Below are 27,839 nucleotides of genomic sequence, written 5' to 3' on the forward strand. Positions count from 1 at the left end.
TGTTCTGTCGGGTGAACATTCACTCATGAGTAACTCCTTAATTATTGCTTGATTGCTTGCCAAATTATGGTGAAATGCATATGACTGTTCTACACGGAAAACCCTCCAATCAAAAAATTACGATCTCGCAATTTTTGATTTTTGCAGTTGTTGTTTTAACTGATAATTAGTTGATTCAACCAATTTACTATTTGATTTGCACATGTTGAAGTAGTTGAAAAATATGTTGTTTCTAATGTCAAAAACAGCTCAAAGCAAAACAAAAATCGCTATGGAAAATCAACTATTACTTTAGTTGAAATTCAAACGCGTTTCTTAAACATTTTCATGCAAACGAAATTCGCTTATTATACGTTTGTAAAACTCGTGAAGAGTAACTTTTGAATGATAGTAAATTAATGTTAAATTATCTACATCTTTACTGCTCTGGTGTTACAAGAAGAAACGATTGATATAAAGTAGTGATATGCACAGAACTGATAGCCGCTAAAGATATTGCAATTAACAAAACGTGTTTAACCAAAACTAGAACCCAGTGAATTGTATGCGTTTGAATTTTGGTCTTAAAATCAACTTGATTCTCCATCGTGAAATGCATCCTAATGAATGAGCATCATGTTATCTTGTTAGTCATGTACAAAAATTGTATGAACAAAGTGATTAAATTGAAAATGTTTAATATTCATTCATATAATCTGACTCAAACAATAAAAATCAGTGCATTCGGTTCGACCTTTTGTTCATAAGTAATATAGTGGTCACAATTGGAAAGTTTCGTTGACACCAGCACTACTAAAAGACAGTATATTATTTATTTTAAATATTACATATTTTTTATGTATCTTAACATACTGGATTTTCATTTAAAAAATCAGAACGTATATCAAAAAGGAATATTTTGTTGTCATTCAAAATCAATAATTTTGCTTAAGTTGAAATAACTAATCGTAATATCTAAAACAACTAAAATCGATTTGTTTTTCAACTCACATAACTGTTAATTCATAAACAAGGTCGGTTGTTGTAACTAAAATCTTTATTGAAATTGAAAGGTGTGTGCCTTGACTAATTTACAGCATTTTTTTTTTCAACCAAAAATTTTTTTTATTTCAACCATCGTTTCTGTTGATCGAAAAACAAAAATGACAGTTTAGAAAAAACAACAATCGATTAGTTGTACCAAATTTTAACCAATCAAATTCAGAAAAACAACTAATATTTTGGTTGTTTCACGATCGCGAGGGGTTCCGTGTAGCTATATAATAGGCAGAAGTTCTGATATCGTTTACCAGTAGATGGATTGTGTGTAATGGAGTCAGATGTATAATATAGAAAATTATTGAATGGATCAATAAAAAGATTGAGCTGTAGAAAACTGTAAAATCAAACTAGGAAATTTCATTGCATTTTGCTTTCCAATGACTTAGATTATACTAAACGCAAATGATAAGCAATTTAATATCAAAGTTTAAGATGGCATTTCATATTTTATATTCTGTGAAGAAGGCTCGAATAGGTAAGATCAATATCAAATTGAAATTTAAGCGAAGTCTCTCCAACCACCCAAAAGTTGCACAGTATCTGAAAAAATATTCATTTTCCAACTGCTTCAAAATACGTGTGGCACTTATGGCAACTTACGTACAGAACAAGTTCTGAGCGAACTAAGCTCACTGCTGAACAAGAAACTGCACAAAGTTTGTTCCGTTGCGTCGGGTGAACATTTAGGTGTGGACAATTCTTTAAAAATGGGCTGTTTATAATGTTACTACTCATTAGCTTTGTAAATTGCTTAAGTCAAAATATTTTCTTATCGCGAGCTTTTGGCTACTTGAGCTAGAAATAAAATGTAAATATAACAATCTATTCCTAATGAGCAATTCTAGGAAAGAAACTCTCCAACATTGTAATTTTATAATACAGAATTCTGGTTGATGGACATTTTATCGATTTAAATACCGGGAATCATATCTGACAGAGAAAACGTGGCACCTTATAGTCATTATGTCGCATTAGAGATTCATATGTTTATACTATTATAGAGGGATCTATATACATGCATTGACCCAGGGGATGAGATGAAAATCTGTTCATTCGTTTCATTTTTACATAGCAGTAATATTGCACATTTTAATTAATTAATTAATTATTGGGGATATTTCTTTTTCGAGCCAAAGCGAATGTGTGTCGCCTTCCATCCATTGTAGGTTTAGTAATTAGTAAAATAATGGAGAGAAACGTTAACCACATAGTCGTTTGACAATTCTGCCGTCCGAAAACATAAATTTGAACAAATATATTTTGGCGAGACGAAAACGAAGGAGGGTGTAATGTTTGTAATAGCATAACTCCGGAATTACTGAATGGATTGCTATCAAACCTGGCACCTGGCATTTTCCATACCTTAGATATGATATATATGGGGGTGGATGTAGCAAGTGCCTTCAAAAAGGGAGATGTAACGGCATAACTCCGAAACCACTGAACGGATTGATATCACACTTGGCATAGCTGCTATTTGATTTTCAGAGATAGTTGTAAGGGTATTTTTATGGGGGAGGGAGCGTAGCAAGTATCCTTAACAGGGGTCATGAAAAAAAATATTTAATTTGACGAGAATCGATACTTTTTGAAGACCATAAATACTTTTAGCACAACTTAGATATGATTATAAGGGTATTCGTGTGGGGTGGATGTACTACGTCCTTCTAAAATGATTTCAATGATTCCTTTCTACACTACTCAGGGTAATCATGGAGGAAATTTGTAGTAATTTCACTGACAAAAAGGAAGTTAAATCTAAAAAGATTATAAGGTTATTTTGAGGGTAAGGGAGTGTAGCAAGTGCCCCGAACATGGAAAGTGTAAGGGAAAATTGATCGGGTTTTACGAAAAATGGATACTTCTTTAGGAGTACAGCATATTTCTAGCAACTAAGTGAGGCTCACAAAAATAATAAATAATAAGTATTCTCAACATTAACCTGAATTGACGAAATCATACAATCAATGTGCATTTGTTATGTAAATTAAGAAAACTGTCGACTCATCGTGATGGAAATAAATTTACAACAACATTTGTATTAACAGAATCGTTATTCTATATGTTTTCCTCCCCGATGAACGATCAAAATGGTTAAAGCCGGGGTAACATAAATTATATAAAAACGTTATTCTATAGTACGAATGTAGTTACGATGTTAAACAGCCTTTCGTTATAAAATAATCATTATCAGATGGAAAATGTTGTGCAATTACGTAGAAATAATGATGTCATAAAAAAATTTATAAAGAGGAGCAGTGTTTATTGTCATGGAAGCCAGAGGTATTGTAGATCGAATGTGACGAGGAAGTACGATACCAAAAGAAAAGAAAACGAAAATCACACACAACACCGACGATAAAGCAATGGAAGATACGATGAGCCATGGACAAAGCTTCTCTCCCCCTAGAAAAAGGGCGACGACGAGATCCAGTAGTAAAAATAAAATATATACTTTTGTAGCAAAAATATAAGTGAATCGGCCACGTGAAGCTTTTACGCGGAAAAGCCTGATTAAAAATTTTTATTAAAAAAAGTTATGCTATACAATATTTAACACACTTTATCCTGTAACTCCAGAACTCCAGTCGAATCCAGATGAAATTCAGGAATTCCATATGGGACCAGGAGACCTTTAATTTGAATCCTAGTTTGAAAGTGCCAAATGACCATTATGCCAAATAACTGTTATGCCAAATAACCATTATGCCAAACGGCGTTATGCCAAACGGTACTATGCCAAATGACCTTATACCAAACGGGCCGCCCCCCTGTTACTGTATCTTCAACACTCAATCATGTGCATTCTATACTTGTAATTTATTTGTCTATAAATGATACTGTTGCGGCGAACCGCTACAGATACGGTAACTCATACCACTCAAATGTTATTTTTGGATGGAAATTTTTTCGAGTTCTTTGAAATTGGTATAAGTTTTTTTCTCGCACAGTAGAAGTATTGTGCTTCATGTTCCGATCAACTGACAATTGTTTTTAATTCGATATTAGCATTTTTTTTAAAATTGGGTATCACGTACGCTTCGCACTTCGAAGCAGTGTTTTTACGCTCACACCGTTTCAAGTGGAGCTAGTGGATGAATCGTTAGAAAGAGGTGAAAAATGCCACTATCTTCCCAAATTCAGGTTCTATCGATGATGTCCGGAAGAGAGGCAGAAGTGTAGGTTTGAGTATATTTGAGTTCATAGTCACTTAAATGCAAATAAATTGAAACATCCAGAAATATGAGCGCTGGGCCAACATATACAGGGTGTCCCACGAAAAATTTCGAGTTTAAAAATGCAATTTAAAAACGGTATGACAGTTTTCAATGATTATATTATATATTTGAAAGCTTGATTTTCAATTTATAGATGAAAAATGTTTAGTTTTAACAGGACGGTCACAGCCAATGAAACGATCGATGTATTGCGAACAATTTATGAAAATCGAATAATCAAAAGAACTTGTGATATGAATTGGCCTTCGAGAAGCTGCGGTTTGACGTCGCTTCTTTGAGGAGCTTTAAAGACAAATGTTACGCCAACCATTCAAAAAGAATTGAAGACCTCAAGCATACAATTCAAGTTACTATTAATTACATAAGGCTAGAAACAATTGAAAACGTACTCAAAAATTTGATGGATCGGATTGGCTACAGCCAAGCCAGCCGTGCACAGTGGTTTGAATCGACAAAAACGTGAACTTAATTCTCTAGCTGCTAAACCGTTGAACCGATATACATAGTTTCTTTGGAGAACTTATTCACAAAAATATACCTCGTGATTTGATCACAATAAAATATGTGCAAAGCCTACTAAGATAAAAGTTCATTTCAACAACTTTATTCCCCTAAGAGATAGAAAAATGATGTCTTCTACAAAGTTTTAGAATTTCTAACGAGAAAAAACTTTGCCGAAGAAGCTAAAGGTCTAACGCATATAGTTTCGGATATATGAAGCATTTTCTTTCGAAACCACTTAAAATCAATTTTTTGTACATATCTTTTTTCGCAATAACTTTCAGTGTCTACTATATTCTGGACAATTGCTAAAAACGTAAAATTACACATTTTTGTTGAAGACTGTGTACGGTTTGGCTTTTTTCTTAAAAAGTTATTTAACATTTAAACTTTTATATACACTAACTTTAACTACTAATAGGAAGCAGGGTCGCAGACCAAATGGCACATACATATACTTTTTGGAAAGTTTAAATCAAGTACTATAAAGTTACGAAGTGTGTAGCGTGGCCTTTTCAAAATGAGTGAATGAGAGAACAAAATATAGAGTGCTTTTTTGACCATTTTTCTTAGGAAAAACGTACATTAATAAAATTGTTTATCTTCATATAACGCGTTTTTTGTGATATCGACCGAGTTACCTTTAGGCAAAAACTTTTGCAAGAAATTGTAGTCCAGGTATAAAAAATAGAGCATTCGTTTTAATACTTTTTCTTACTAAAACGACTCTTTTTGGTTCATTAAAAAGAGCTTTGCAGGAAATGTTAAAACATTGGAATCGGTCGTTAGTGTAGCTTTGGTGCAATGGTGTAATGATTGAATATAATTTCATGATGCATTCTTGTATGCAATTGATCAAACTAAAGAAGCCTGTTAACGTGCTCATTAAATTTCGACAAGTTTCACTTAAGTTATTTTAATAGAATATTCCTTATCCGTTCATTTAATTCCAATTCAATTCATTTAAAGCATGATATCTTACACCACTACCAGTACGCCAAAAAACATCGTTTAAATTCAAGTTTTCTGAGATTAATTTTTATGTGTGTAAGTGTAGCTTGAAAGGCTGAATCCTTTTTGTAAAATCATGTAGTTCTACGAAATACGTTCTAATGAATTAAGCCATACACTGAAAAAAATAATGAAATTCACACGATTTCTAAATAAATAGTACTATGAAATGGACATCAGTTGAATAAAAATTTCGATTCAAAACCATCCTCGATGTAAAACTAAAATGGAATACTTTAATTTCAATGAATATGACCGTTTATTTATATTGACGCTTAGTTTTACTTTTAATGTATATTGAAAAATGAAGCACAGTGAAGTAACTTTATATTAAATTTCTGCTCCAAATATGCGCTGTTGGTGTTGGTGGTGAGAGTAGCGCTGCATATTATTTTTAAGAACACAAAAGAGTTGGTTGATAATAAAAATGCTGGAGCATTTGGTCGATGATAATATTACAATAAAATGCGTGAGTGGTTCAACGTTACATACGTTACATTCCAATGTTTTAACATTTCCGGCAAAGCTCTTTTTAATGAACCAAAAAGAGTCGTTTTAGTAAGAAAAAGTATTAAAACGAATGCTCTATTTTTTATACCTGGACTGCAATTTCTTGCAAAAGTTTTTGCCTGAAGGTAACTCGGTCGATATCACAAAAAACGCGTTATATGAAGATAAACAATTTTATTAATGTACGTTTTTCCTAAGAAAATTGGTCAAAAAAGCACTCTGTATTTTGTTCTCTCATTCACTCATTTTGAAAAGGCCACGCTACACACTTCGTAACTTTATAGTACTTGATTTAAACTTTTCAAAAAGTATATGTATGTGCTATTTGGTCTGCGACCCTGCTTCCTATTAGTAGTTAAAGTTAGTGTATATAAAAGTTTAAATGTTAAATAACTTTTTAAGGAAAAAGCCAAACCGTACACAGTCTTCAACAAAAATGTGTAATTTTACGTTTTTAGTAATTGTCTAGAATATAGTAGACACTGAAAGTTATTGCGAAAAAAGTTATGTACAAAAAATTGATTTTAAGTGGTTTCGAAAGAAAATGCTTCATATATCCGAAACTATATGCGTTAGACCTTTAGCTTCCTCGGCAAAGTTTTTTCTCGTTAGAAATTCTAAAACTTTGTAGAAGACATCATTTTTCTATCTCTTAGGGGAATAAAGTTGTTGAAATGAACTTTTATCTTAGTAGGCTTTGCACATATTTTATTGTGATCAAATCACGAGGTATATTTTTGTGAATAAGTTCTCCAAAGAAACTATGTATATCGGTTCAACGGTTTAGCAGCTAGAGAATTAAGTTCACGTTTTTGTCGATTCAAACCACTGTGCCGTGGGGGAACGAAATTAATTTTCAAAGTAAATTTTATGAATCCAGCTTTCAAATAAATGTATAATCATTGAAATGTATCAAACTATTTTTGCCTTTCTCATATAGAAAGACACATTCACTGCAAAAACCGACCTTTGAACCGAGGCCCGGAGGGCCGAATGTCATATACTATTCGACGAGCTGAGCAAATGTCTTTGTGTGTGTATTGTCATTCACTTTTCTCGGAAATGGCTTAACTGACTTTCACAAACTTAGATTCAAATTAAAGTTCTCACGGTCCCATACAAAGCTCCTGAATTTCATTACTATTCGACTTCCACTTCCGGAATTACAGGGTGATATGCACAAAAAATGTGAAAAAAATGCATTAAAAATGGGAAAAAATGTCACTCACTTTTCTCAGAGATCGCTTAACCAATTTTCACAAACTTAGATACATATGAAAGGTCTCACGGTCCTATACAAATTTCCTTAATTTCACTTCCGGTTCCGGAATTACAGGGTGATATGCACAAAAAATGTGAAAATAATGTCTCACACCTCTCTCAGAGATGGCTAAACCGATTTTCACAAACTAAAATTAAAATGAAAGGTCTCATAGTCCCATACAAAGCTTCTGAATAACATTTGGATCCGGGATCCGCTTCCGGAATTACAGAGTTATATGCACCAAAAAGTGTGAAAATAATGCATAGAAAATGGGAAAATAATGTCACTCACTTTTCTCGGAGATGGAAGTTCTTAAGATGCCATTAGAATATCCCAACCGGTACACTTTTTTCCAAAATTCAATTCGTCATAGAGAACCGTAAAAAATGTGTAGGCCATATTAGTGCATGGTTGAATGAATCGAATCTCACTATGCCGATATCCATCTTTCGGTTCCGGAAGTACCAGCAATAAAAATCAAATATGATTAAATGGAGATCACTTCACTTTCTCACATATGACTGAATAGATTTTCATTAACTTAAATTCAAATGTAGTGTATCAGTGTTGTAGTATTATGCAACAGAAATCTTCAAAACTATTTTCTGGACTTTTTTAAATTGTAGTATTTCGGGGAATTTCTGCCGTAATATACAGGAAAAAGTGAAAATGAGAAAGGCACCATTACACCAATAGGTAAATTGAAACAGTTTTTTTTTGATCGGTTGTCCGTAAAATCTGGTAATATTACTCAGTCATATTTGATCAATGTTCCTAGCAACTCGTTATGCGTCAAACACCTATCGATGGTCTAGCAAGCATTGGCGACTTTTTCAGCTGAATATTCCATTTTCCATACAACACAATTTTATGGATTCCATGCAATAACAATAAACTGTTAAAGTTAGGATTTGATCAGTGGCGCGACATGTGTCGGTAAGCTAAGCCCGTATTCGAGCGAGTTGCGTTGCGGTACGCTCCGCGCGTGCGGGTCGTGATTGAAAAATTCACTGCTCCGAAAGTATTAATCTTTCCACTCTGAAACTTTGCTAAGATCGAGTTAAGTTCCTAAAATTAGGCCCAAGTTTGATTTTTTTTAAATATTTTTAAATATTAAATTTATGAATTTTAAACTTTTTTCATTCAATTTGTTTTGAAGGTTCTTTTATGGAATCGCTAATTTGAAAGCTAAGGAAAAGATACAAATTTCATGTCTTGGACGAATTTTTGCATCTTTATTAGATTTTGCAGTATAGACTGTTGAAAAAGGCTGTTGAAATAGTCCGATGAAAATTTTGGGTGGCTGATTTTGCGTGGAATGGCCCATCAGTTTTGTAAACGCGAAACTTATATATATATATATATATATATATATATATATATATATATATATATATATATATATATATATATATATATATATATATATATATATATATATATATGTATATATATATATATATATATATATATATATATATATATATATATATATATATATATATATATATATATATATATATATATATATATATATATATATATATATATATATATATATATATATATATATATATATATATATATATATATATATATATATATATATATATATAGTGAAATGAGAACAGCATCATTACACCACTAGGTGGATTAAAAAAGGTTTTTACTTTGTTATTGTTAAAAATACAGGAATATGATGTCGTTTTACTGGGTGTTAAACAGGTATTTCGTCCCAAGTATTATGTACGTCGGTATCATGATATTCCGAAGAATCACCATATTGTGTATCACATAATCTCAAATAACTTAAAATTGCTCTTTTCTAAAATGTTTGGTATCAACGAGCATCAAAAAGGAAATCTCATGACGCGTGTTGGCCTTTTTCGTATTTTGAAACCTCATAATTCAGTTCACTAATTTTTTTTTCACAAGAGAACCATTTCGGCATATATTGTGTCCGATACAATTATGACAGTCATTTAAATTTTTTTGATAAGTTGAACAATTGTTATAGTTACTTCGTTTTTACATGACGATGTGAAATTGATGATAGGGAAGTTGGTGATTTGCTGCACAACTGTTTTAGATGTACTTAAAATTGTTCTGCAGTGATTTTTTCGGTAGTATTGTAAAACTTAGCAGTGATAAGTCGCACAACCGATTTTAATATATTAAATCTTTCTGAACATATCTAACATAAATAACAATTCTAAAACAATTGTAAAACCTCTTGAAATTTCAATAAGTTACATTTGCTACTTGGGATGCCATCGAAACGAACTGAATTCACACCAAAAGCAACAGGCTAGCATTTTGTCAAACTGTTACAATATTTGTTTTTCTTTTCTATTTATGTAGGATTAGAAACAGGGGGATAAATTCTATTTGCTACTTTAATAGACTGAGGGTGGTAAATTTACCAAATACATTGAATACAGAAACGTGTAACATATTTTCAAATATAGCATCTGGCCACAGATTTCATTTGCAAAAATACCGATAATAGTACACTCGCACGTTCGAACATTTTTTTGCCTTTCTCATATAAAAATTGACTTTAGAATCCGAATGAAGCTCCACAATCCATTTTCAGAATTCATGAACTGTTTTTTGGAACTGAATTCTGAACCTGAAACCTAAATCTGAATTCTAGAACAACATCCAAAATTTTGCTCTAAAATACAGGTTTTAAATTATCAACCAGGATTCTGAAATTGAATTAAATGCCAGAATTCAGTTCCTGACTCTAGGTCCAGAGTTTAGTTCCAAAATCCTGGTTCAGGTTCAGGACTCAAATTCAAAATTTAGGTTATGGTGCAGAATTCATCTATAGACCTAGACTTATCATATTACTGATACTGGTTCAGATCCTGGGCTCATATTTAGACCGAATTACTGACCTAGATCTTAAATCTCAACTGTATCATAAGCTTGGGCCATTACCGGCACAGATCCAGATTCTGAAACTGGAACGTATTGGAGCATTGGAGGTAAATGCACTCGATAATGTTCAACATTTAAGAACCTCAACTTTTCATTCATATTCACATCATTTGGTTATGTCTAGTATCGGATTAACACACACCCACGTGTGTTCACTAGAATCAAGAGTCCAAATTGAAAATCTCTGATAGTGTAGAACTAAACTGAACGAATGAAATTCAAACATAATTTATAATAATAATAGACTCTGATTTTCCATTCAATTTTACAATACTTACGACCGTAAGTAGGTTACAGCCGGGTATAAATAAAAATATAAAAAACAATCGTTTCTTTTCAAATTTTTCGTACATGTTAATGTACAAAAATTTTGTGAAAATACACAATATGATCTAGAGGGTGGCAATAAAACATTAATGCAAATTATGCAAATAATATTAAAAGTTATCATTGGAACATTTTTTTGTTGTTCCGTTTGTCCATATTAATGTATACAAATCTGGAAGGAATATCAAAGAATCTTTATTAGAATAACAGTTTTTATCGGAATGTGATGTGATCCAAATTGCTTCTGCAAATTTGAAAAAATATTGTTTTTCACTCAGTATTCAAGTTTCGTTAATCGTATTGTGTAAGGTAAAGCTATTACTAAGCACTAGTACAAATCTCGCATGTATAGCTTAAAAACATCATTTGTTGTGCAACCTATTATTTTAGTTCATTTTTCATTACTGCATTCCAGTCATCATTGTGTCTTGTATTTCCTGATTCTATCTCTTCGTTATAACCTAATAGTTTCTTTTCTGCCGCTTAAGATTGAAACCTTCAAGAAATTGATGTCAGTAAAAAATGATGCATGTGCGGCAGCTTTTTGTATACGCCTTCTTAACTTTAAGCTTACTCGAGCATGTGTTGTTTCTGCTAGCGGCCAGGTTTCTTAATTATAACAGCTCGTATAGCTCTTCTGCCTTTCTGTTGAATGAGGAAATCGTTACTTGTTTTTTTTTGTATTTGTGCTAGTGTCTGTTTGTTAAGAGAATTTGAATATTTGAAACTACGAAACATCTAGTTTATTTAGACGCGAAAGTCATTTTCTACTTGTAGCACTGCCGAAAATATAGTCAATTTATCAATGCTTTGGTGACAGAGTGAAATTTGCATTTTCTTATTGGTATCAATGCGATTTTATATTTTCTGTATTCTGTTCTATTGAGCTTTAGTAGCAATATCATAATTTCTGATGGTTTCCAACAGTAGTCCTTCGTTGGGCCAATACGTTGAAACGTAGATCCAATAAACGTCCAGTGAATCTTTCAACGATAGGCCAATTCCGGTCTTTTGTTTATTGGTTTTGTAACTGATCAATAAACTACGAGACATATTTACCACTCGATTTGAGACATCGGACCAACGCTGGACAATTTTTCCATGAGGATTTCGATAACTTATATTTTTTAATGATGACTACGTATCTGTAGGAAACTTGAACTGCGTGGTGAAAAATAACATTCTTTCTTGTCTGTTTGATTCGTTTTGTTCAGCATACCTCCAGTAAGCTTAGTTAGGGGAATATTGTATATTTATACTAGCTGAATTACCCGGCGATGCTCGGAAATGTCTCGTGAAGGTTAGATCGATAAAAATTCTAGAAATTGTCCTGTCCGTTGAAATACTCTGAATGTAGTGAAACACCAGTTAGGCGGTAACCCGATTGAACAATACTTCATATATGTTCAGATTGCGCACGGCCAGTATTCCATCTCAAATCTCACAATAATCATAATTTTCACGGTATTCTCGTCAAATCAGGCAGTTTTATGTTTGATCCCTTTTTTTAGAAACATTTAAAACACGTAAACTTAAAAAAAATTAAACTAGTCATGTGCACTTCACCACAAAACGGTACACATGAGGTACCAAACCCCATTTAAAACACATTTCTGTGATGTGATGTGAAGCTGCCATCATTTCAAGGAATTGCCTGTGGATGCAAATAGACTTACAGTAGCCCCGATATGATTCATCCATTCACTTTTTTACTACAGATGTTACCGAAAAGCAAACAAAAAGGATTGGGCAGATATGTAAGCAGAGTCACTTACTCGTATTCCGTGGGAATAAAAAAAGGAACTTCCAACCATAATAGCATATCGCTCTACATGCTTGAACCCGCCCAGTCATCAATTCGAACTTGTGAGGACTTAGTTATCTCATCTTCTGATGGCCAGGAGCATTCAAAACACATTTCTCTTCATAAACTTCTTCTTAGAAAACTCTGAATTTTAGAAAAGTATATGTGCTTTTAACGTACTTAAATTAACGATTCTTGTCACATTCGATCAACAAAACCTTAGGTTTTCATGGTTATAAACACTTACTACTCCCTCCTAGAAAAATTTTTATTGCATCATTATTTCCTTCTAATCGCACAAGATTTTCCATCTGATAATGATTATTAGATAACGAAAGGCTGTTTATCATCAAAACTACTTTCGTACGATAATGAATCAGTTAATACAAATGTTGTAATTTTTTTTTCCAACACATTGGATCGATAGTCTTCTCAATTGACATAAAAAACCCACATTGATGGATAATTTTTTAGTTAGTTTAGATCAATGTTACCTACTTTTGTTAAGAATATATATTCCATTTTGTGAATATTTTTGTAAACCTCACTTAATTGCTAGAAATATACTGTACTCGTCAAGAAGTATCATATTTCGTAAAATCCTATCAATTTTACTCTACACTTCCCATGTTCAAGATTAGCAAATGTCGGTTAGTAGATGTGTGTGTATGCGTGTGTATGTTACAAAAATATATAGGCAATTTTCTCAGAGTTGGCTGGATAAATTTTCACAAACTTAGAAAAAAAAAGATCTCTTGGTCCTAAAGCCTACTATTGATTTTCACCTGCATAAAAAAATCTTTAATCTTCTCAGAGGCCGCTCAACCGATTAGATTCAAAGTCCCATCTACAAACCTAGATTCATATGTTAAGTCTTATGCTCTCGTACAAGGTTTCTAAATTTCATTTGGGTCCGACTTCTGGTTCCGGAATTACAGGATGATCTGTGTAACGAAATTAAAATAAAGATACCCATTTTTCTCGTATATGGCTGAATCGATTTCCTCTATCTAATATTCAAACGCAAGGTGTTAATATCTGATAATACTTCTTGTTTTTTTGATCAGATCCGACGTCCGGTTAAAGAGATACAGGGTGATTAGTGTACAAATGTCAATTTCACATAAATTAATCGTGTTTATCAGGTTTGTAGATTTTGATAACCGATGACCAAATAAACTTATTTCAGTTTTACCGGTATTCGGAAGGTATCCAAATTTATTCGGAACGCACTACGATTTCTCAAAGATGGCTACACTGATTTTCAAAAGTTTCGAATCAAATGAAATGGTTTACAATCCCTTAGGTGAATAAAATTAACTTCATCTACACTGATTTCCGAATTCCAACTCCGAAAGTATACGGAAGCGGAGTTCAATCGTTTTCTCAATTCGAAATTCATAAACAAGAATTCAAATCGAAAGACTTACAAAATTGGTGAATTGTATCCGATTCTGGAATTACAGTGTGATAAGTTTTCAAAATTTAAGCCGTCCTAGAAGATAACGGTACCCAAAAACATTCTAGGTTGGGCACAAAACTAATCAAATTTATTCGTCATATTAACTCATCGCCATATGAACAAAAACACATGTGGACTTATAAAAAAGGTATCATCGCACTGATAGGTGAATTAAGCACGTTTAGTTCTTTAGATCTACTAATCTCGAGATGGTCACACTATATTGTTCTTTGCTCTTGTTAATCCGGCTGTAAAATGCTCGCGTGATTTTGTTAGATGAAACACAAAACTGAATTTTCGATAGATATGGTAATAAACGCTTGAGCAGTCGTTGTGTTTCGTGATGTGTTTCGGTTGTGTTTTATGGTTCTTAGTTTTCTAATATTCAAGTATTGTCAAAGTTTTGACTCGGAGTGTGGTTTGATTCCAAATGCATGTGAAGAGGACACATTAGGTATCTGATAACAAAATACCAACAAAGAATAAATTTTCTTCGAACAATAATAGGACCTTGGTGGGGTGCTCATCCGGAGGATCTAATAAAATTGTATCAGACAACGATACTTTCAGTGATGAAATATGGATGCGTTTTCTTTCGTTCTGCTGCATACTCTCATATTATCAAACTTGAGTGAATTCAGTATCGTTGTTTACGATTTGCCTTAGCTGCATGCATTCGATACATACAATCTAAATGTCCCGGACTCAACTTTATTTTTCGTGTGTGAAATCCCAGAACACCTACGCTCGATAGAAATCCCAAAAATATTTTCTGGTAAGTTCATGCAAGAAGGTGACAAGCGATTATAAATACACTCTCCTACTCAGCGCTTGAGCGGAAAATATGTATAGAGCGAGAAGACTAGTGTTTGATGGACAGAGAAGATGTTTGGATGTATGGTATCGGTCGGGTGACGGCCAGTTCGATGTACGTTCTACCAAGTCTGACTGCGTTTTAGAGTTGTGTCTATAGCGGCCCTTACACGATCATTAAAAGTGTCATTACTAAGTAATGACACTACTGCTCAAATGCTCATCATTACTGCATTACTGTTCATCATTTTTTTTAATATGATAACTATTTATTGGAATATGAGTTGAAATTAAATTATTAAGATTTAAATTGGGTGTTCAGCCACTAGTGGTGACTTTTCAGCCCTATTATATACATGATTCGGTTATTACCATGAGGACATCATTTGCTTCCGCAATTCTGAGATTTTTATGTAGGGAAAATTATAAACCTACTTGTATTGTGTAATGGGGAAAAGGAACTTATATACTAACTTACTAACTAATACAGAGAGCAAATCGATTCAATTGTAGATTGCATCGATTTTTGTCGGAATTTGCTTATAATATTATGTGACATTACATCTAATGGTTCTATATTTGTGAGTCTGTGTAACTCATTTGCACTAAACCAGGGAGGACGATTCAAAATCATTTTTAGAATTTTATTCTGAATCCTTTGAAGCGTTTTCTTCCTGGTGGAACAACAACGTGACCAAATTGGTACTGCATAAAGCATGGCTGGCCTGAAAATTTGTTTATAAATTAACAATTTGTTTTTTAGACAGAGCTTCGAATTTCTGTTTATAAGAGGATATAAACATTTAATATATTTATTACACTTTACCTGGATTCCTTCAATGTGATCCGCGAAAGCGATTTTTTTTACATACGTTAAACCTTAGAATTTTGCTCGATCAGACCATGTCAATTCCAAGTCATTCAATTTGAGAATGTGATTATTGTTTGGTTTAAGAAAAGAAGCTCTTGGCTTATGAGGAATGATAATTAATTGCGTTATTGCTGCATTTGGGTTAATTTTCCATTTTGACAGATAATCACTGAAAATATTTAAACTTCCTTGAAGGCGACTGCAGATCACTCTTAGATTTCTACCTGTGGCTAACAGACTTGTGTCGTCACAGAATAGCGATTTCTGACAACCAACGGGCAGATTTGGAAGATCAGAAGTGAAAATATTATACAATATTGGAGCTACGCTCGAACCCTGCGGAACACCTGCTCGTACGGGTAGCAATTCAGATTTACAATTCTGATAGCTAATCTGAAGAGTACGATCAGTTAAATAATTTTGAATCATTTTGATCAAATAAATAGGAAACTGAAAATCAGACATTTTTGCTATTAAACCTTTGTGCCAAACACTTGTCGTATGTTCGAGCCCCCTTCCAGGTCGGGGTTCTTAGTGTCAGTAGGATTTATAGTACTAGCCATGCAATGATTCTGTACACTAAGAATCGACTGCAAAGTCTGTTGAAACAGAAAGGCCAAATTCCACAAAAGGAATGTAATGCCACCCAAGACTTTGCTTTGCTTTGCCAAACACTGTCGCATGCTTTTTCTATGTCTAGAAGAGCAACTCCAGTGGATAACCCAGAAGATTTATTTGCTTTTATCATGTTTGTTACTCTTACAAGTTGATGAGTAGTTGAATGTACATGACGAAATCGAAACTGCTCTGGTAAAAAAAATTGAATTCTCATTTATATGAGACATCATTCTCAACAAGATATTTTTTTCAAAAAGTTTACTGATAGAAGATTGGACGATAACTTGATGTGGTTTTTATCAGGTTTGAAGATAGGAATTACTTTAGCGTTTTTCCATCTTTTTGGGAAGTAAGCTAATGAAAAACACTTGTTGAAAATTTTAACCGGAAGTCTCAAGGCAACATCGGGAAGATTTTAAATTAGAATATTAAAAATTCCATCATTACCAGGAGCCTTCATGTTTTTAAGTTGTCAATAATGTCATCTTGTAATAACACTTGAGTTGAAATATGATCACATTTCAGGGAGACTTCATTTTTAATAGGACTCACTACGTTCAAATTAAAATTGTGGACATTCTCGAACTGCTGAGCAAGTTTTTGAGCTTTTTCGCCATTTGTAAGAAGTATTTGATATCCTTCCTTGAGAGCAGGAATTGGTTTCTGAGGTTTCTTAAGAAACTTAGAAAGTTTCCAGAAAGGTTTAGAATATGGTGTAATTTATCAAATGATTCAAATTATCAATAGCTGTGTCGATGTCCGCAGAATTTTCTAAAATAGTTTCATGATCCACATGATTTTCAATGTGATATCTGTAATCCAACCAATTAGCTCTATGATAGTTAAATATAGAACTAATTGGATTAATTATAGCTTCGTTGGAAAGTCTTAATGTTACAGGAAGATGATCTGAGTCAAAGTCAGCATGTGTAATCGGTTCACTACAAATGTGACTTTGATCTGTTAGAACCAGATCAATTGTAGACGGGTTTTTCACGGAAGAGAAACAAGTCGGATTACTGGGATGAAGAACTGTGAAGTAACCAGCTGAGAGTTGATTATGAAGTATTTTACCATTACTGTTATTTTGCCTACAATTCCACTTGTGCTACAATTCCACTTGTGAGTTTTTGCAAATCGCCTTTAAAGAAACTTAATTGTTCGCCGGTGCATTGGAATGGCAAATATGCTCCAGCGATGAAATAAATTCCATGAATGGTTTCAACTTCGATTCCCAAGCTTTCAATAACTTTAGTATTGAAAGAAGGTAAAATTCGAATTAAAAAAAAACAAGCCATTCTTATAGTTCATTTTTAATTTCATCGGTACTTTGATCATTTGATAAGCCTTTCAAGACAGCCTTGAAGAGTCTTTCTGATTTTATATCATATGAATAAAATTTATGAAGTTTCTCGGACAAATATCGGATAAGACGTTCGTAATCTTCCAATCCATCAACCAAGACTCGACATTCTCCTCTTCGTCCGGTTTGAAATGAGACTTTTACTTCCAGGAGAAAAGTAGAAAGCTCAGTACGGAATGCTTTGAAGTCGGAAATCATCACCGTCACTGGTGGTATAGATTGTTGATTCTTCCCAGAACGACAAGCGTCCATTTTGGGAATTTTTGAATAATTTTCTTCTATGTCGCTACAATCGGATTCAGGAAGGATCTCGTAAATATTGTTAGACGGCATAGAATCAACGGAAGGGAAATCCGTCCGTTGTCTTTTATTTTCACATTAAGATTCTATAAGATCGTGAATGTTATTAGAAAAATGTTGAATAACGGATTGTGATTTATTCCGTATTGAATTATTTTTAGCCTTAGGTTTGTTGCCTTTCCGGTTGGCGCAGGCACTTTTGAAATGAATGAAACTTGAAATTAAATTAACTAGGTTAAATTAGTCTTCGATTAGACTCCTAGTTTGGAAAAGTCTTGATTTTGTGGTAGTCTTAATAAAGACTGATTAGTTCGAAGAATAGTTCTTTGAATAGCCTTAAAAAAGGCTGATTAATTTCTTAGTCTTGAAAAAGACTGATTATATTAGAATATTACTCTTTGTATAGCCTTGAGAAAGGCTGACTAATTGTTAGTCTTTTGAAAGATTGTTAGTGATTCAGGAAGCCTTGAAAAAGACTGAAGCCTTGAATCAATGAAACTTTAGGTTGCCAGAAAAAAATTCCAGGAGCCAAGAGCTATATGCGTGCGGTGCGAACGACTGTTCAACACCGACTACTGTTCATAATTATTTTTTAGCATTACACGTTCATTAATAATGATGCCATTCCTTTCGATATGTTAGGTCTAATGCTTTTATATTACTACAATTAAAATTTTTGTTGTAGCGAGAAATTGAACCTAATTCATTTGTTCTTATTTTTTCACTTTAAAATTTTGAACAATTCTTATCAAATTCAAGAAAAATATTTTGAAATGCCTAATCTGGAGAAACAAAACTTACTTTGTTTCGAAATGTTTTTCAGATAAGATTATAATACTTTCTTAAGGAGGATGTTTGTAAAGGCTGGTTTTGTCGTAGTTTAGACAAATGGAATATGCCACGATTCCATGATAACTAATTCAATCAAACGAAAAATTGTGTTATAAGAGTTTATTTTGTTTCTGAAATTTTTTGTCTTTACAAAGTTACTGAGTTCACCAAATTTTGATTCTTTAAACCAGTAATTCCCAAACTCATCCTTCTACTGCGGCAGCGAAGTGAGATATCTTAATGTCTGAGTATGACTGCTTTGAAAGTTGTTCAATCAAATATCATAAACTATACGACTCAGTTCAATGACTTTATTTTTACTATCATAACCCGGCTTATTGGGTTGTATCTATTGAGCTTCCGTGATGCAGTATATTTTCTATGTTTACCTTTATTATATAGAAAGGCTATGTAATCACAGAAAACCAAATTTTCATTCAAGGTCCAGATGGCCGCCGCGATTCGATTCTGTCCATTTAGAACGCAAAACGTCACTGTGTGAGTATGTAACAAAAATATGCCCCTAATTGAAAGGCCTTGTGCTTGCATTGGAATTCCATCCAGATCTGATTTTCGGTTTCGGAAGTGCAGCGTGATGTAATCCAAAAAATACAAAAATGTGCACGTAATTTTCTCAGACCGAAAAAGGATGTACACGGTTTGACTGATTTTCACAAACTTAGCTTCAAATGAGTGGGAAAAATGAAATACTTGAATTTTATAAATGTTTTCAACAAGTGATGCTGTAAAAAGAAGAAAACTCCTTGAATCCGACTCCCAGCAATCTTCAAGGTTATTCCGGTAAACTGATTTTATGCAACCGCGAATTTGGTAAATGCTTAGAGTACCGATTATGCTTCAATTCAAAACAAGTGTAGTTTTGAAAATGAAACGTGCCAAATGTCAGGTGCTTTCCTTATCATATTCAATATGATTTTTTTCAAGTTGACCATAACAGTTCGGCTGAAAAGTTCGTATCGTTTAATAGAAACACACATTTTTTTGCCAAAATTCGTTTTTATTATTCTACATAATTGCCATCAGAGGCGATACAGCGATTATAGCGATCTTCCAACTTTTCGATACCATTTTTGTAGTACGATTTGTCCTTTGCCTCAAAATAGGCCTCAGTTTCAGCGATTACCTCTAAATTTGCTTCTAAATTAGAAGCGATTACCTCTAAATTGCTTCTAAATTTTTTACCAGCGAGCATTCTCTTGAGGTCTGAGAACAGGAAAAAGTCACTGGGGGTCAAATCTGGAGAATACGGTGGATGAGGGAGCAATTCGAAGCCCAATTCGTTCAATTTCAGCATGGTTTTCAATCATCAATTCGTTGTTGTTTTTGATCGATTCTGAGCTCACGCGGCACCCATTTTGCACAATACTCATACCCAAATATTCGTGAATAATATGTCCAACACGTTCCTTTGATATCTTTAGGGTGTCAGCTATCTCGATCAACTTCACTTTACGGTCATTGAAAATCATTTTGTGGATTTTTTCACGTTTTCATCGGTAACAGCCTCTTTTGGACGTCCACTGCGTTCATCGTCTTCGGTGCTCATATGACCAGTACGAAATTTAGCAAACCACTTACGAATTGTTGCTTCGCCCGGTGCAGAGTCTGGATAACACTCATCAAGCCATTTTTTTGTATCGGCGGCACTTTTTTTCATCAAAAAGTAGTGTTTCATCAACACACGAAATTCTTTTTTTTCCATTTTTTTCACAATAACAAAAGTAGCTTCACTCAAAATGCAATATCTCACAAACTAATAATCAGACAGCTGTCAAATTTATACACGTATCTTTTGAAGGTTGGTACTAACTGAAAATGGTATGGATTTAATTGTAGTGGCGCCCTCTCATAGAAAAGATACGAACTTTTCAGTCGATCTGATACTTATCAATCCATAAATGAGTTTAGTCATCAACTATCCAGACCAACAAATTGATTGAAATAATGTTGCTACCAATCTTGATGATATCGTTCTTGGTTTTGCGCCATTAGCCATATTGAGGTTAGAATTTTTTTACAGCCATCATATCACAACTTACAAGACCTGAGTTTTAGAAGAGTTTTAAGATCAGATTTGAAAGTTTTATTATAGTCGACTCTTATACTGTTGACTCCTGAACTCCAATAATCAATACTGTTCATACCGTATCACTGTCAGAGTGAAATAATGTTCGTAATGATGGCAAATCCAGCATTCCATCATTACTCGTGTCATTACTAAACGCGTACACCTTACGCGATCATTAAAAGTTACATTACTTTCTAGTAATGACACTTTTAATGATCGTGTAAGGGCCGCTTATAACAATGTTCAGAGTGGCGAAATGGTAGCGCGTATAAACGGAATGCATAGGAACGCAGGTTCGAGTCCAGTCTCTGAGCGTATCTTTTTCAATAAATCATCTTTTCTGATAAGTTTTTCATTTACTTTGCTTCTCCAATACTGAAGTTCAGGCATATTGACCGTGAGACAATATTTTACACGAACGGATCACGAAATTAAGAGACTACTGGGTACCAAACCCAGTGCAACAATAATGTTTCGGTATCATTTAGGCTTCAAGAACCTGCATCTGTTTATATAGCAGAGTTAGCAACAGTTCATTATAGCTTGAGTGTAATCGTCACATTATCTCCAAACCATTATATCATCTTCTCAGATAGTCTGAGTGCAATTGAAGCCAATCGCAATAAATCGTTTTTCTTGGGCAAAATACAGTGCCTGAACGACACATTGAATAACAATTATAAAATCACTATAGTCTGGGTCTCGGCTCATTGTTACATTCCAGGTAATAAAAGATCCGATATTTTTGCCTAATGTGGTGCTATTGAGAGTGAACTTTTTGAGCGATCGATTGTTTTAAATGAATGTTATAGCGCGTCTCGCCAAAGAACACTTGGCAGCTGGAAAGTTTCTTGGGACAAAGATGATCTGGGTCGGTGGATGCACTCAATTATTCCTAAAATATCGACAAAGGCATGGTTCATGGGGCTGGATGTGAGTAGGGATTTCATTCGTGTGATGTCCACACTCTTGTCCAATCACTACACATAAGATGCACATCTCCTTCGAATTGGACTTTCCGAGTCTAATCATTGAGCTTGTGGCGATATTGATCATGTTGTTTGGACATTCGTGGAGTATCGTGATGCCAGATCTCAACTAATAAGTTCCTTGCATATCCATAGTAGGCTTTAAAATGTCCCAGTTCGCGACATTCTTGCTTGCCGTGACCTTCCTTACGTGAAAATTCTTTATCATTTCATTAGGATAATTGGAGTTCCAATTTAATTTTTATTTTATGTTTGACTCCTCCTTCTTCCAATAGTTCAACCAATAGCCAGCTATCATACTTTGAATAATAATGAAGTACTGATACAAACAAACCTGAACTAGTTATAAAATCATGAACAGTATATACAAAAATAAATGTTGTTTTTTCTTTAATGTAGTTTATAGCAGCTAATTGTTTGACAAAACAGTGTTCTTGAGTAAATTAACTAATGAATTCCGAAACACTAATATGATATTCAAGGAAACTAGTATTATTTTGTGTTATTAAATAGTAATCGTTGTGACTGTATTCGAAATATATTAGGTTGATGGACTATATATGGTGGGTGCTACGGCGAAGAAAAACTAATGTATATTACCTTATAATAAACGTATTTATGAAAAAATTGTTGACAATGTTGTTCTAAAATCATATTCCCAATGAGTGAAAAACTATTGATGAACTATTTCGACTTTAATGAACTATTTCGATTGAACCTAATTAAACTCTATCATGGATTGGATTTAGAGAAGTATCAGAATATCAGGATTTTGTTAGTTTCGAGCACCAAACAGACGCAGCGCTAAGGCGTTTGTGTTTGCAGAGATCGCCATACAAGCGCAATCCTGCTCTTTTAATACTTTTGTGTATAATGTTCAATTATACTGTGATTGGATTTTCAATTATATTTTTATTATCATTGTTAATTTCCATCCTATCGGGTTGGCGGTTCAATGCATAGGGCTCTTACAAGAGAGTTGCAGTATGTTCGAGTCTCGACCTGGAAAGATTTTTAGTTTCAAAAGGATCGCTACACCAGCCATACAATGATTCTGTACGTTATAAATCGGCCTCGAAGTCTGTTGAAATAGAATAATAGGTAAAATTCCCAAATAGGAATATAATAGCACCCAAGGCAAGGTTTTTTTCATCCTTGTACATGAAAATGAGGCACTGAGTTGAGCCGAGAGAATTTTTGAACAGTTTCGATCCGATCCGATTTACGGTCGTATGGTCTTCATAATACACACAATATTTTTTCCAAATCTTGACAGCAGTCTTATCGGAAAATTTTAAACTCTCAATTATTTTTAATCTGACGAATTACTGAGGTGGTTGGTTGACGAGTTCGTGTATTTGGGCTCACTGGTGACCGTTGATAATGATACCAGCAGAGAAATTCAGAGGTGTATTTTGACAGTAAATCGTGCGTGCTTTGGACTCAGTAAAACATTTTGGTCAAGAAAAGTAGCCACCGCACTGAATTAACCATCTACAAAAACGCCGGTTGTTCTCTATGGCCACGAGACCTGGATTATGTTGGCAGAGAACCAACGCGCCCTTAGTGTTTTCGAAAGAAAGGTTCTGCTGACTATTTATGGCGAAGTGCAGATGAAAGATGGAATGTGGAGACGGCGTATGAACTATGAATAGAAACAGCAGCTAGGAGAGCCCATCGTACGGGCAGCTAGAATTGGACGTTTACGATGGGCTGAGCTCAGTGAAAATGGTTCCCGATCAAGTGAAGGACGATCTACGAAGCATCCGTGTCTTGAGTGGCTGGCGACGAGCAGTCATAGATCGAGTTATGTGGAGACGTATGCTTGATACAGTGAAGGACACCCCAGGACTTCAGCTGTTAGGTAAGGTAAGTTCAATATGACAATAAGCTGTGCTGATTGGAAATTTTCATAACTATTTCGCAACTAATTATATTATGAAGAAACATTGTTTTCACCTTGTTCTAACCAGTTAACATGAAAAACATGGTCGTCCTCTTTGGAACATTGTTTGGAATTAATCACATAAGCACTAGTTTTTTTTATTCAATAATATAATATAATTTTAAGGCACAAGTAAGAACTAGTGGCGGATTGTTACTTGGGCGTTTACATATAATGTGTAAAAAAATTGAATGTTTCTAACGCAATTATTGAACATTAAAAAGTAGGCAGTAAGAACTATTTTTAAATTCAAGTCAACTGAAGATTTTTAATATTTTAAAGCTTCGACGTTCTTCTAAGCATTGCTTTAAATTGCAATAATCCTGTTTGAAAGAGTAAATGTGTTCTGCTGGTAACTTAGAACCGTTATTCGAAAGATCTGCCGTTCCTGTTTCAGTGCATTGGCTTAAATGATAATACGTGTACTGGTACATTGGCTGCTCATTTTCATCTCGCAATAACAGAATATTGCCTATTTTACGCATAATTATTTTCGCATGTTAGTTCTCAGATTCGCCATCAAGATTCGTTGATTGTAGGCCGAATAATCCGCCAATTGTTTAACTTTTGCAAACTTAATTTGAATGAAAATAATTATACTTTTAATCCCGTAAACGTAGAAACGGCCTAGTAATCAATAGAAGAACAGGTAAACAAGAAGGGGCTGCCACTTGCCTTATAATTCCGAAACTAGAAGTCGGAAGTCCAGATGAAGCGTAAGTGTAAGCACAATGCACAATGAACTCCCGTCTCTTGTTCGATTTTATTACCACTTGCTCGGACCGAACTTTGTGATTGAAAACAGCTCTGATTGAATTCATTCGAAATGAAACCTATATCGTTTTCCTAGAGATAAATTATTTTCTTAAGGAAAGATTTGTTATCATTTTTAAATAATTGTACACACTTAGAAAAAGTTACATCTTCATAGATGCACATAAAAAGAACGACGAAATTCATTTACATTCACAATACAAAGCATGTATAAATAAGTCATATCATTAAGTTCACAGTTAATTTAACAGGATCGATACAGACGTAAAATTTATATTTACATGTTAGTAGATGTAATATTGTGTCATCACCGATGAAATTACGGCATACTTGACTTTACGTCAAGTGTAAATTTCATTTTTTCTAGGAGTGTATGGTAAACAATTAAATTTGTGTAGTTTAAGAAAACTTATAAATATTCGTAATCCAAAAATGTGTATTAGATTATATTGATTACTTAGTATTGATAGATTTAGTAAAAACATTCGGTAAATAATTTTAGAATGTTTGGTTAAATCATATACATAGCAACATAACATCAACTTAAGCTTTGCAGTTATTGTAATCGGGAAAAAAGGTTCTTTTATTTCGAATTATCATTACTGCAAAAGACAAAAATTATTAATAGTTTATTGATTTGAAAAGGTATCAATTTTGGGCATATGTCAAATTAAAAGAAAAACGAAAAATACCTTAGGTTTGCAACGTGGTGTAGGTTTTAGACTGAAATATTTTTACGTTTTTCATATTAGTAAATTCTTCACATTCCTTATCAAATTATTATTCATTGTCATCCAACATCTTGGAGAAAATGTGCGCAAAATTCCAAAGATGTGTAACAAATCAAGACGGAATGTGAGCCAAATGTATATGTATAATACTCACAGGCATACTATTGATCTGGGACACCATAAAAATACTAAATCTCAAGAATGTTTTAGCATTTTGAGAAATTGATCGTTTTGTTCAATTTTCTCAATTCACGCAAACATATTAGAAATTGAAATGCATATAATTTATGACGTAATCAATATTTTTTTAACTGAAGTCAACCACCACTGCAACTTTTTTATTAGGTGTTAAATTTTATTGGAATTTAACTAAACCTATGACTGAAAAAACACTTTCATATTATTCCGGAACTTCGCGCGGGAAGTAGCTTTGCTCAACTTTTAGTTTTGATGATAAGATTTCGTGCGGCTAAACGAGTTTTAAATGTAGGTAGTTTTGTGTTTTAGTGACTAGTGTGAAGTTAGTCATAATCTGTGTAATTAGTAGTGGTTATGTTCAATGTTCATTGAACGCACAGAATATGAATGAAAATTCCAGGAACATAAATACCTTGTGTTTGACTTTTTCTAGCCGTTTTTTTTTCTTTCATCCAGGGGTATTCCGGGACAGTATCAGAATTGTCGTTAGATCCAGGTTGATATACTGAGGAAACCGTTTTGGGACTTTCAGTATCGATGTGTGTTAAGAATTCAGCCATCGAAGGTTGAGAATTAATAAATCCAGTTTCATTTTGCAACCAATACGATGAATCCGGATGAACTTGGGTCTTTGAAGCCAAATCGGCTGTTTGTTGATTAATGGTTCTGGTAGGTTTGTCACATTTTCTATTCAAGTGAGTGGTTGGTGCAAGTGGTGAATGCGATTGTGATGATGGAGCATCCGATTCAACTAAACCACTTCCATGTACGGGTGCAAGATTTGTAACTTCTGACTTCACTTGAGCTCCAATTTGATTTACAGAACTACACACTTCTTGCATTTTCGTATTATATTCCTTTATATTGATCGATTCAGGTAAAACTACACTTTAACATTTTTCTAAGAAGTTGCAGACATAATTGTTTATTATGTCCAATATATTTCAACTCAAAATACACTCCAACATTCAATTCAATTATTCAGCTTTTCTATTCGGTTATGAATATCGATTCCATATACATTTAGATGTGGTATATAGATATAACAGTGCACCACATTTGCATTCACTTGAACTTTAATATCACTTAGTTAGCTCCATTATTTCTCTTTATATTCAATACATTCTGCTTGCACAAAAAGCAAATTTAAAATGCATTTTACACAGCACTCACACATATACTCCTTAGGTAATTCACCTTTTCAATAAAGCAACAAAGTTAATCCACTCGCTAGGTTTCTTTCGTATCCATGAACGCGTCTGAGTTGGCCAACGCCGCAATGACTACTAACATGATTATAACATGTGTAAACTTACGAGACTGGCGGCCACTATAGAAACCATGTACGTTATTTTTAATTTTCTATATCCTGAAAGAGGGCGGCGACAAGTACTGTTGGCGGCATTCCATTGAACATCGAATACGTGTTGTTGTTGGAAGTACACTCATGAAGTGAACATTTCATTCATGCTTTGCAGATATTCTTTTATTTCTCTCGAATGGCTTCTCTTGCGCAGAGTGATGGGTGGAGCTTAGTTCAATTAAGTGTGTTCTTAGCAGAAGAATTATGAGAGAAAGAAGAGAGAACGCGTAAAACTAGGAACGTCACTGTGATTTACAAATACAATTTAATTCTCTAGTTAGAAAATTAGAGCAATGAAAATTATTTGGTTTGATAGATATTCAAACTGATTCACTTTTACATGAGCTTGAGCTAAATTAAAAAGCACTATTTTTAGCACATCTTAGTTCATTCCGATGAATGGAATTCTGATCTATATATTTTTTGTCATTGGTGCGGGTATGATAAAAAATATCAGTCTGCTTAATTTTGGGAATGCGGGACATTTTGGTTTTATGATTGTTTTTGTCGTGAATACGACTTACTTTACTATGGGGCTCCTTTTCAAAATTAGCTCCATGAGAGAGTGATAATTTTTTGATCGTGAATATCTCTTGTTGTATCTAACGTATTAACATAATTTTCGCAACATGCCATCGAAAATATAATCACAATTTTATGATAAATTTTGCACTTGTGTGGCATATTCTCAAATAATTCAAAATTAAACTTCTTTGAAATGTTTGGTATCAACGAGTATCAAAGAGAAAAACACCCGACGCGTGTTTGCCTTTCTCGTATTATGAAAGCTCTTAGCTCAGTGATCTGTGGAAGGATTTATATAATCAAAAAATTTCAAATTGAACGTGT

At 33.7% G+C, this 27,839-nt stretch overlaps 1 protein-coding gene across 1 annotated transcript in view; it reads right to left on the reverse strand.

The window, feature by feature from the left end:
* Window positions 1-26,890, reverse strand: part of LOC131428796 (homeotic protein proboscipedia) — a 39,817-nt gene extending 12,927 nt beyond the window's left edge. Inside the window, exon 1 of the mRNA XM_058592841.1 lies at window positions 26,040-26,890. Within this exon, the coding sequence (XP_058448824.1) occupies window positions 26,040-26,469 (430 nt within the window). The 5' untranslated portion in view covers window positions 26,470-26,890. The remainder of the gene's footprint in view (window positions 1-26,039) is intronic.
* Window positions 26,891-27,839: the final 949 nt, after the last annotated feature.

This window comes from Malaya genurostris, chromosome 1 (assembly GCF_030247185.1).
Source record: "Malaya genurostris strain Urasoe2022 chromosome 1, Malgen_1.1, whole genome shotgun sequence".
NCBI classification, from domain to species: Eukaryota; Metazoa; Arthropoda; class Insecta; order Diptera; family Culicidae; genus Malaya; species Malaya genurostris.